Source organism: Protobothrops mucrosquamatus, unplaced genomic scaffold (assembly GCF_001527695.2).
Source record: "Protobothrops mucrosquamatus isolate PMUCROS unplaced genomic scaffold, P.Mucros_1.0 scaffold1418, whole genome shotgun sequence".
In the NCBI taxonomy this organism is placed as follows: domain Eukaryota; kingdom Metazoa; phylum Chordata; class Lepidosauria; order Squamata; family Viperidae; genus Protobothrops; species Protobothrops mucrosquamatus.
The window spans coordinates 53,748-66,251 of NW_015387603.1; the positions used below are offsets into that span (position 1 = coordinate 53,748).

The following is a 12,504-nucleotide window of genomic DNA, read 5'->3' on the forward strand; positions in this document are numbered from 1 at the left end:
TGTACGACTCAGGACCCCCCACCTCCTTGGGGCAGCAGGATTGACTTTATTTTTATGTAACGTGGATATATGCCTATGTCTCTGCAGGTCGCAACTTATTTATTTAGCATGATATTCCATTGGGGGAGCCTCATTTTTATGCTGATGCTAAGCGTTTACCTGCTATCATTTTGAGTGTAAAAATTTTTTTTTCCCCTCTCCGGTACAGCCCCAAACTGACTTGATAACCTCTCCCCACTTTACCCCATGTATCCATTCCTATTCAGCCATTCCAGGTCTGAAGCCAAGTTCTAGAGCTCGACTTCTCCACTATTGCCCTAATTTATATGGGGAAGGAAATAAAAAGTAAAGACCTAATCTCATTCAAAAGTGTACAAAAGTTCATCCATAAATAAGGGCAAGGTCGGGGTAGGTGGGTATTAATTGAACCTCTGAGAAAAACCTGGCTCCGATCCTCTTCTCTTCTCACAAGAACCTCAAATTTTGTTCACATTCAAGCCAAGCTTTCATTCCAAAGAAAACCTTTTCCAAAGATGCCGGCAGAATCGTGCAGTTCTAATAGTTTTTAAGAATCCTGAGTTTCTTGTTTGAAGTTCCTGATAGGATTCTTGCCTCTTCTCATAGATTTTTAATCTCGGAGACTTTGGATATGAATGTGAATGGCCCAGGTTGTTCCTCATTCCATCTCTTCAGTTTTAGGCATCCCATGTGGTAGCTTGCAAGTGCTACTGAGATTTTGGTTAATATAGGGAAAGTCTGGTGCTCTGGATGTTTTCTTAGCTTTGGCAAATATCTTTTCATCTTGATTTTTCTGGGCCTCCATTCTCCCGCCCATCCCCTTTCTTTTTTGTTTGCCTTAGAAACTGAGGGGTCAAAGGGGGACTTTTATGTTTACCCTTAATCATATTAATAAATTAGGCCAAAGTACTCTTAATATTTGAGTAAGAACTTGTGTTTTGAAAAAAGAGCAGCAATAGCCTTTTTTTTCCTAGAAAACTTTGGGTTACATGAGATTATCAGTGATTCCCCATCTTTTATATGGAGGTCAAAGCCTTTTCTTAGCCAAATCTATTTCACTATTTGTTCTGAATTCTGGTCTTTCCACTTAGTGAGAAGGGGAGGACACTGAATCCCCAAGCAGTTAACACTGACAGTAGATATTTGAGGTGAAGATTCAAGTTGAATTTTCACGCAGATTTATTAGTCATGGTCATCTAAACAGGACTCAACAAACTTTGGCCAGCATTGGTCGTCAGTCAAAAGAGTGCTTGCCACAAACTTGCTTATCCTGAATGAAGCAGGCGAGATGATGAGCCTGCATGATATCCTAATGTTGAAAATCCAAACTTACTAAAAAAAACATGAATATTTTGCTCTAGCTCTCATCTGGGAAGGTAAACAAGACTCCATTTTTAATCCGAATCTTAAAAGATATCTGGAAAACAGAGGTTCATAGTGACCTTAAAATAGACTCTCTGCTTCCGTAGATCATGGAGAGAGAACAAAAGTCTCCCCTTGATCTTTTCCTGACCATGCTAAAATATGAGCATGTGGTTCTCTGTATCTGCACAAAGCTGAGCAGTCTTAAATTTCTGTTTCTTTAACACAAATATTGTGCCTCTTAATAACTAAATGGGAGCTGGATCAGATGATAACGCAAGAAAGGGAAGGGTTGCAAAACTGGAGATCCATTCTGGGATATTGCCAGCAACAGTTTCTAAACCTGCTGCCGCTAGCAATTATTACTAAATAATATTTATACGCCAGTTCAGGTTGTTACTTTATATTTGTGGACTTGTGTGTTTTGTTACTACTGCCTCTCATGTACATTTATGCAAGCACATAAGATAGTGCCTCGCCCTTTTGGGCCCCAGTATCTACAAAGCCCGATCTGGGTTTAAATAAACTTTTATAAGAAAAAGAGTTGTTTCTCTTGTGTGCAGGTGTATTTTGGGGGAAATATCCATTGAGTGTCAGTGTGTGTAACTGACCTGGGTTTGAGATAAATAGATCTCCTCTTTGCTGATTCAGTGCTTAGTTCCAGAACTTTAATATTTGTAAAACCTTCTATCCTAAATTTAAATAAGCTTGAGAGCAAAGAATAGCTACAGAGGTCTGCTATAGCACATACTTTACATCCTTTGTATGTAAACATCCTTTGAAGAATGTTCAAAGTAGATTTAAAATATAAATGACAATGCATTTTTAAAATCTACAAAAATAGCAAAATATGCAGAGAAAATTGCTTAACTGTTAGTGAGATTACATAGTAGCTAATGGTTGGCAAGATAGATGCCCATCAAAGATCCTTAAGATAAAATTTATTTTTTGTCATTCAAAGCAGTTTGGATGGGAATATGCATTGGATCTATATAATAATAATAGTAAAGTTGGACGGGACCTTGGAGATCATCTAGTCCAACCCCCTGCCCAGGCAGGAAACCCTATACCATTTCAGACAAATGGCTGTCCAGTCTCTTCTTAAAAACCTCCAGTGTTGGAGCATTCACCGCTTCTGGAGGCAGGTTGTTCCATTGGTTAATTGTTCTAACTGTCAGGAAGTTTCTCCTTAGTTCTAGATTGCTTCTCTCCTTGATTAGTATATTGTACTAAATCTTGGCTTATCAAATAAATCAGCTGGATTTATCCAAATCTTAAGCCACAGATGCTAAATTTCCTCAGGCCCACCTGGTGGGGTTTTTTTGTTTTTTGTTTAGCAGATTGCAAGGTTTCTTTTGCCAAATTTCTTTAGTAATTTAGTTGGATGTTTGGGTCTACAAGATGTATGATGCCTTGTGAATTACCGGATTTGTTGCTATCAATTTGCCTTTTTAATTTGTGTATATTTATTTGTATACTGCCTTTATTATTTTTACAAATAACTCAAGGCAATGAACATATCCAGCACATCTTCCTCCTCCTATTTTTCCCACAACAATCCTGTGAGGTGGGTTGGGCTGACAGAATGACTGGTCCAAGGTTACCCACTGGCTCTCATGGCTAAAACAGGACTAGAACTATGGTCTCCCCCTTTGTAGCCCGGTGCCTTAACCGCTAGACCAGGGGTAGGCAACTTGGCTCTTTCATGACTCGTGGACTTCAACTCCCAGAATTCCTGAGCCAGCCATGCTGAGGGGAAAGGGAGAGGTTTCCAAGCTGAGCCATGCTCAGGAATTCTGGGAGTTGAAGTTCACGAATCATAAAAGAGCCAAGGTTGCCTACCCCTGCGCTAGACCAAACAGGCTCCTTTATCCAGTAGTCAAAATCTGACTATCAGTTTTCCCTCAATCATGCAAAATATCCATTTGTATATAGTCTGTAGGTTTGGTTTCTGCAAAACCCATTTTTAGACATGCTAATGCTATCTATGATTTATGCAGTTTCCATTAGTTTCCATATCTGCCAACGTTAAAAAGTAGCTATCTTTCTTACTTGCAGATATCTTAAAAGGTAATTAAATCTCTCAATGCATGTTCCTAACATTTATGTTCTGATCCACAAGATTGTTCACACGTCTTCAGGAAGTGTGCAGAAGGCATTTCCTTTTCATTTGTAGTAACATACCTATCTCCCAGGGTGTGAATCCAAATTTAATTGAATGCCTTATGACACAAGGGAAGCAACAGGAGAGATTGGCTACCTTGCCAAGTTGTGAGACTGATTCAACCTGTTTTTAGGAGTTCATGATTGCCCACAGATTTGTGAACCACAGGGAGTTGCCTTTAAAACTGTCCCTGAGCAACGTTTGATAGAAGCAAGGATTAGATCAAAAATCCAGACCAAAGTTGCAGATGTCACTATCTTGTTAAGAGATGGGTAAGTGGAGCGTCATTCGTGTCATGCTCTCAGCGTGAGAAGTTCTAGTTCTCCTAAGCACGTGGGTGTTGTCTGGGGCAAATAAAGCTTGAGGTTTCTCAGTCAGGTCCTGACAAGATTAAAGCAGCTCAGCATCCTATTAAAAGAGGTGTGTTCTTAATGCTGGAGTATAAATGATTCTGCTGGAACAACTGCTTTGAGAAATGCAGAAACTGTTGGAGTGAGTGTTACTCAGGTAAGTCAATGGGCTTTGGCAAATCAGGTGGGCTGTGAGTAGGTCACCAATGCCTCTTTCATTAGAGAAGCATAATATAGTAGCTGGGATAGGGCTGATTAATACAGTGGTTAATTCTATCTAACCATTTTCAAGCAAAAACAGTTTAATTTGTAGAAAAGTAAACGTCCTGGGAAAGAGAGATTGCCACAATAATTTAGTCTTTAGTATGATACTTCTCCACTGATCAAAAAATTACTGTAATGAGCTGGAGAAACGGTTGTTCAAATCACAGATCAGAGAAGGAAGCATGCTATAACCGTATGAGTCCAACTTAAATGGCAAATATAAGAATGAAATTGATAGGGACAGATGACATCTGGAATCAAAAATGGCGGCTGAAGTACTAATGATCTGAGATACACAGAGGGCATTAAATGCAAGTGAAAAAGAAAAGATCGTTATGAAAAGTCAATGGAAAACTACAGCTAAATATTAAGACAAAGATAATGTCAACCAGCATGTTTCATAAACTTACAAGCAATAGCAAAAAACGGAAAGTAGTAGATGGCTTTGTTTTGGGGGCTCAACAATAGCTCAAGATGAACAGGATTGTGAAAAGGTAAAGAGAAACATAGGCAAGACCATGAAGGATATAGACATTTCAGGTACAATCAATTGTAGACAACTGAAACCCACATACTGTGGTTTATGAGCTAGAGAAAAAAAATTACCTTGGCAAATTGAGGCCATGGAAAAAGACAACAGCGAGACAAGATCAAAAGAATTACAAGAAGTCTATGGTAGAGTTGCAAGCTGAGTACATGGACCTAATATAGAGACAGATCAAGATGGTCCATGTATTCAGGTTGAGTCAAGCCCAACTCAGTGACGCCTAATTGGTTTATCAAGATGTCTTGAACTACTACTACAACCACTTTCCATGTTGGTTTGAGTTAATGAAGGTTGAAATCCAAAGCATCTGGGAGGCACAATGTTCACTATTTGTGATTTGCATGCATTACAATAGTAATCTTGATTTATGCTTCGAAGGTAAGTCAATAGTATTCTCTTCATTTTGCAGATTTTATGAGAGAGAACTTAAGTTCATGTCTCAGACGCACCCTCTGCCACGAGAAGGATATTTGGGATTTGAATTAGGAACTTCCAGCTTGTTATAATCTTAATATATCCTACATCAGTTTGCAGTGCACACCTATTGTTGTATTTTAAAAATTTGTGTGTTCCTTTGCATGTATGAGTCTTCTTCAATTTGGTACCCTACAGATGTATTGGGATTGCAGCTCAGTATTCCAATTCAGCATGCCAGTAGTTAAGAAATCTTGGAATTGCTCAATATTTTGGCAGTTTAGGGAGTTGACTTTTTACATCCGGAATATATAGACAAGATATGACAGACAGATATGTCAGAGATCTGCAGTCAGGTGCCAGATAGAAAAAACGAACGAGATCTACAGCTTAATATCACAGATTCCTCACTACTTAATATGTTTGAGACTTACTCATTTTATTTTCCAGTGGACCATAAACAATATTTTAAATACTGTCATGGAGCTGGAGAAATATCTGGTGATGTTTAACCTTGAGAAGGCTGATAGCACAGTTCAAATGCTTGAACAGATATCATAGAGAGGAAGAAGAGATGCTCTCTACCACTCAGAGTGCAAAAATACTGGGATTTAAGTTAAAGGAACAGATATTCCACTTAGACATTAAAAAGAACTTCCCAGTGTAACAATAGTTCCCAGACAGAAATGGTATGTCTAGTCAGAGATGCTTTAATTCTGAGTAAAGATTTGAAGTTAGTGATCTAAATAACCTCTTAGGATCCTTTGATTCTATGGCAGTGGTTCTCAACCTGTGGGTCGGGACCCCATTTGGGGTCGATCGACCATTTCATGGGGGTCGCCAAGCAAGGCTGTCCGCCATTTTTTTTGTCCGCCATTTTTTTCCCCCTTTTCCGGCGGGTGCCTTACCTTCCTTGGGCTGGGCCAGCTGGTGGTCAGCCTGCTCCGTCTCTGCCACTTGCCAGCTACGCCTCAGCCGGTGCAGGGGGCGGAACCACGCATGCACGATGCTCCCGGGCAGGGAAAGTCCTCGACTTACGACCGGTTGGGTAGTCCTCGACTTACGACCGGTTTAGTCCTCGACTTACGACCGGTTGGGGTCGCGGCATTAAAAAGGTTGAGAACCACTGTTCTATGGGGTGATTTGAAGTTGTTGAATATGGGCACAAATCAGAGGACAGATGGAATATTTATTTTTATCAGTTTGATTTGGCTGGGGAATACCAGGAGTTGAAGCCCACAAGTCTTAAAGTTGCCAAGGTTGGATGTCTGTGAAGATTCTCAGTCATCCAGGTCATAGTTGTTTCAAAGGTACCTTTTTTTTCTTCAAAAGGCCCCTGGACTGTTTTTTCCTTGAGGGAGACAAAAATGTTTCGCTTCTCATCCAAGAAGCTTGATTACAGGTAGTCCTCAACTTATGACCACAACTGAGCCTAAAATTTCTAAGTGAGAAATTTGTTGAGTTTTGCCCCATTTTACGACTTTTCTTGCCACGGTTGTTAAGTGAACCATTGCAGTTGTTAAATTAGTAACATGGTTGTTAAGTGAATCTGGCTTCCCCATTGACTTTGCTGGACAGGAGGTCGCAAAAGGGGATCATGTGACTCCAAGTCACTGCAAATGTCATAAATATGAGTCAGTTGTCAAACATCTGAATGGAAATCACGTGACCATGGGGATGCTGCAACGGTCATATGTGTGAAAAATGGTCATAAGTCATTTTTTTTCAGTGCCATTATAACTTTGAACCGGTCACTAAGCAAACTGTTGTAAGTCGAGGGCTACCTGTAGTTGTGATGCTGGGGGATGGAAGGATAGGTAGTTATACAGTCCAGTTGACTTTTGAAGAAGAAAAAAAACACCTTTGCCAAGGTTGGACACCCCCGCTTTAAACTGTGCCCTGCATATAGAATTACTAAACCTAAGCTGCTAAAATCCAGATAACCACTATATGGCTGCAAAGTATTAGAGTTTTCTGTGTATCTTTGCTCCCATCTAATGCTTTTCTGGATTTTATCACTCCAGAACTGTAAGCATGACTTTCCAGAACAAGCATCATGTCATCCCTCTAGCATGATTGAGTCAGCAGCCTGGCTTTATTGAAGTCAATTAAATTGCAGTTATTAGAGTAAGGATGGCTTTTGAGATCAATAGCTGAATGACGGGTTCTGCGCATTAATCTTGTGATAATTAAGATTATTATTCGATGATCAGTTTAATACTATTAGCTTCAGTCATCATCATGCTTTTGTTGCATTTCCAGTCAAAGTGGGTAGTACCAAGACAGCCAGCCAATTTGGATAACCCAATTGGCATGCTGGAAACTCAGGTTGAGTGAGGAACCTGTTGTTCATGCAGAGAAACGGTTATATAATTGTTCATGAACTTGTTCAGATTCCAGTCTATCATATCAGAGCCAATTAGAAGTTGCCAAAAGCAAAGACTACGAGTGCAATAAACATGCTTTGAAGTGCAAGCCAATTTCATGACTACCCTCCTACTGAATTTTATGTGGATCTGCTTTGTCTGTATTTTCTATGGCCATACGGATGAATTCTGAAATCAACTCATTTGATCTGAGAGTCAATGTAGTATGATAATTATACCACTAGAGTAGCGAGTGGTTGCAATGTTGAAAGAAGGAAACACGGGTTCAAATCCACTTTTGGACTAGAAACTCCCAGGTGATTTTAGATGACTTGCTCTATCTGAGCACAATCTCCCTTGTCGTTAAATAGCTTCAATAGCATTTAAGCATTTTCTTCCAAGTCTAGCAGACATGTTGTTAACAATATTCTATCCCTTCCCTGAAATATCCTCATGTTCACTCTCACCATTTGCTACAATCTACAATCGTGCCATGGTGGGCTGCAAATGTGTGCCTGAGTGTAATAGAGGGGGGGGAGAGGATGGGAGAGACTGACTGTAATTCATCCTATTTCTCATTACCTAAAATGGCTACAACCTCCTCTTGTTCAGAGCTTACCAAGGAATTAAGAGTAACCAGTACAGGCAATTAGAAAGTTTAGCTGCTCCTGGTGATACTGTAGTGTTTTAGCTTCAGCAGATGTGAGGCACTGGAAGCTTGGATGGTGGGGAAGGAGTAGGCCCGTCTCTAGGAGCCCAAGGGCACACTGTTTACAAGTATATGACACTACAGCAGAACTCTGTGTTTCAGGCCTCCAAGCGTTGCAACACAGGGCAAACGGGTTTACATCTGTCAAGCAGATTAAATCACCTTCACCGTCTTATGAAATTAGAGGAGGACTGCTACTCCGAAGGAACCTTGTGGGCTAAAGGGGAGGGAGAGAGGACAGAGACAGCCTCTCCCAACATGATTTAACCTGATATCTCAAGAAACCTGCCAGGAATAGTACCTGGCTATCCCCCATCACTCCTGTCTCTCATTTATGTATAAACAGCCCCCAAAGGGGAATGAACGTGGCAGTTCAGGTCAAAGAAATACATGTTGGGACAGGTACAGCCCGTACAATATCTGCCGAGGGGATCCGTGGCTTTTCAGCATTCTCTTTCAATACAGGTAGTCCTCGAACTACAACTGATCAGTTTACAACCATTTGAAGTTACCACGAACCCCCAAAAGATACTTACAATCCGGTTCCAATCTTCCAATGGCCAGACTCCCTTCCCCCCCCCCCCCCACAAATCACTTGATTACGTTACAGAGACTCAGCCAACAGCCCGCAATTATGGTCATTTGTAGCATCCTGCGATCACATGACCGCGATTACAATGTTTTTGTTGAAAATCAGCATTTACTTCCAATTTTGCCCCATATAGAGAACAATGGGTTTGCTTAATGACTGCAGCATTCACTTAATGATGTATATACCCATGTAAGGTCGTAATATGGGAGATCTGCATCACAACATATAACCATAAGGGCAAGCTCCAATACGTGTCATAAGTCAAGGACTTTGTATAAACATTTGTACTTTCTGAAAGTCCACAATTTCTTAACTGTTTGCAGACTTTTCTGGGAAACTGCTGTGGATCGTAAAGATTATTTCCGTCTCAAGAGGTTAAACTGCATGCCACATTAAAGCAAACACAAAAGCAGTTGCCTCTCTCTTTGAATTAATTTCAAGATCACGGGGGTTATTAGCACCAGGGAGGCAGTGGCTTTCCATAACTCTATATACAATGCAATGTGGTTTAGCTGTTCCTGCACCTTGAAACTCCTAACCCTGTCTACTTAGCGGCAAAGAGAAAAACAATGAAGGGAAGGATAAAAATAAACACAATAAAGGGTGGATACCAGCAAACACAATTGGGCTTCATTCTTGCAGTTAAGGATGAGTACTGAGGCATTAAGCCAGGAGTGAATAAGCTTTGGACTCCAGACTGCTTGCAGCCCTGGACCTAATTTGAATGACCCTTGACCTAATTTCGAAACCCTCGGTTAACATTCAGATCAGAGTATTAGGAATGAGTGGTCTGCCACTGTTTTTTCAGCCCACATGGCAGGAAGAGAAGAAAACTAAGAAATGGGGTAGGGGGTCATCCTCTCCGCTTTTCACTTTGGTCCCATCTGTTAAATGCAAGCCCCCCCCAACAGATTTTCCCTTGAGAAAATGTTTCCTTTACCCAGAAAATGTCTCCCCATCCTTAAGCCACAGGTTCCACAAAAATAGAAATTTGGACGATGTGAAAAAGAGAGAGAGGTGATTATCCACACAGACACATACCAAATATTTTGCTTTATGTAGATTGTTTACAGCAGAACCGAGGAATTAACTTTCTGAATTCTTTCTAGCAAACAGACTGGGATAAAGCAAACTTTGGATTCCTCTGGCCTTGGAAAGAGCACTAGGAAGAAGCCTCTATGTTTTCCCAAGAGCTCAGCATGAATAGAATTGTCGTGTACGACAAGCCCAATTTTGAGGGCCTCAGCAAAGAATTCACCTGTGATGTCCCTGACCTGCATGAATTAGATTTTGGGGATTGTATCTCCTCCTTGAAGGTGAGAGGGCAGCCCTGGGTGGCCTACAAGCTCTCTAAGTTTGAAGAGGACGGCGTTGTTTTTGAGGAAGGGGATTATACTGAGATTGACAACAACAACAGGATTTCATCCTTCCGGCTAGTTCACCAAGATCTCTCTGACCCCCAAATTACACTGTATGAACATCCTAACTATGAAGGTCAAAGCAAGGTGGTGAAGGAGGAGACCAACCTCACTTACGGTTACTTTAACGACCGTGTCTCCTCCCACGTGGTGCAGAGGGGCGTCTGGCTGCTCTACAAAAATCCAAACCGTGGTGGATGGTATCACATTGCCTGGCCAGGGGAACGCATTCATGACTATAAAACCGAGATCAACTTTGATGATAGCGTATCTCATTTGCAGCCCCTGAAACCGGGCCGCCCAATCATTAACGCCAAGCTGCTGTGGGATCAAAAGAAAGTGGAAGCTGAGCAGGATGTTCTGATTGATGAGATTGTGGGAACCAACTGCACCGAATACGAACAAGCGTTCACCACCAACTCCACTCGAGAATATACTGCCACGGTATTCCAGAGCTTCCATTTCAGCAACACCACTTGCCTAAGAGTCGGCTTTGCTTTCCAGGTGACCTTGGATTGTTCCAATATATTTATAGTGGAGAAAGGGAAAAGTGAGTCCACCACCACTGCTGAGAAGGTAGAGGTCCTCCTGCCTGCCAAAATCCCTCCATGCACTGAACTTTCCATACAGGTGATCAAGAAGGAGACCACCACCTCAGTGCCGGTAGAGCTCACCATCAGTCAGAATGGCAAAGAAAAAAAGGAGAATGCTGAATACCGCTGTGTTTCAGGCCGTACCATTAGCACCAGGTATACCATGAAGCCTGTCCCAGCAGCACCAGGCACTTCCCAAACTAAGCCAAAAGACGCATGACAGGGAAGGAATACGACTATGTTAATTCTCAGACGTGGATAGATCTAAGAGAACATTTTCAAGCACAGCCTAGGCCAGGGATGAGCAAAAGAGCTTAAGTTGTTTCTGATTAAACTCTTTTCAGATTGATGGTCTTGTGGTTGCATGTACTTCCATACTGAGAAGGAAGAGAAAAACAACAGTCTGCTTTCTCCTAGATGTGGTGATGGTTTCTCTCTTTAAATAATTAGGTTACAGGGATATAATTAGGTTTAGAACTAATAGTTTAATGCGGATGACAATTTATATAGAAAAAACATGAACCCTCTCTCGAAGATATATGAACTACCTGGAAAATCGAGAATGGATGTAATAATTTTTCCTCAGTTTGAACAGTTCCTGCTATTCTTAGTATTGAACATCATAAAACAGCAGAATTAAAAGCTCTACAAAGTTATCTGTATTTATCAGTAAGGGGAGGAAGCAGTGGTTTGTTTTATTTATCTGATGAAATTGAATTTTAAAGGAATAAACAGTTCTTTATTAGCTTACATAAGCCTCCATTCAAAAACATTTTTTTTACTTTACTGGTCCAGCTTTATTTCTCATTAAAGGTATCCCTCTGATCTCAGATGTCTTACTTCACTGTGTCTAATCAGATTTTATTTGCTTATTTCAAGCGCTGTATATCTACTACATAACCATTTCTAAACTGAAGTATACATTAAACAAGCTAGTTCACAGCCACATTTAAGACACACATAAGACCCCTGGTCATAAAACCAGACAAACTGTTAAAACCTATTTGATGGCACATACCGTAATCATTCAATTGGCAGGGCCACATGCAGCCAGTCAAACCTGTAAGAACCCTTCCAAAAATTGCTGCCCAATTACATTTTGTCAGAGAACATAAAGAGGAATAATTCAATTATATGTATTTATTTCATTCAGTTTCAATTTTAATCATACTTCTTCTTGGGTAATCCCAGCCCAACCACAGGGTGCCTTTCAAAGGCCAAATGAGGCTTTATGACCTTGGGAGGTCTTCCACTGTTCCTGACAAGAACCCCAACATTGTGTGTACACATTGTGAGTACATTGTGTGATTTTGCTTGGCAGCCTAGTGAGGTCAAGTGCACACATAGGAATTCTTGCTTTTGTGGGCAACCTGATGGCCCCTTCCCTGGATAGCCTCTTGGCTTTTCTTAACTTTTATCTAGCACAGGGGGTCTTCAAACTTGGGCCTTTTACGACTTGTGGACTTCAACTCCCAGAATTCCTCAGCCAGGCACGCTGGCTGAGGAATTCTGGGAGTTGAAGTCCACAAGTCATAAAAGGGCCAGGTTTGAAGACCCCCTGGTCTAGTATCTTGCTAATGTAAAGTGTGACCTTTTTTGGATTGCCATCAATTGCATCGCACCAATTTCTATTAAACTGCAGAGCTATCATTGGAGCAGAGAAGCCTTTGCTCTTCAGAATCCTCTTCCTTGTAGCTCTTGAGTTAT

The 12,504-nt window shown here is 41.0% G+C and overlaps 1 protein-coding gene across 1 annotated transcript; it reads left to right on the forward strand.

Moving 5' to 3' along the window:
* Window positions 1-9,933: 9,933 nt before the first annotated feature.
* LOC107292769 (epidermal differentiation-specific protein-like) lies at window positions 9,934-11,534 on the forward strand. Its single transcript, XM_015821888.1, has one exon. It carries the CDS (start codon window positions 9,965-9,967, stop codon window positions 11,015-11,017), a length of 1,053 nt encoding a protein of 350 aa, XP_015677374.1. The 5' UTR covers window positions 9,934-9,964; the 3' UTR covers window positions 11,018-11,534.
* Window positions 11,535-12,504: the final 970 nt, after the last annotated feature.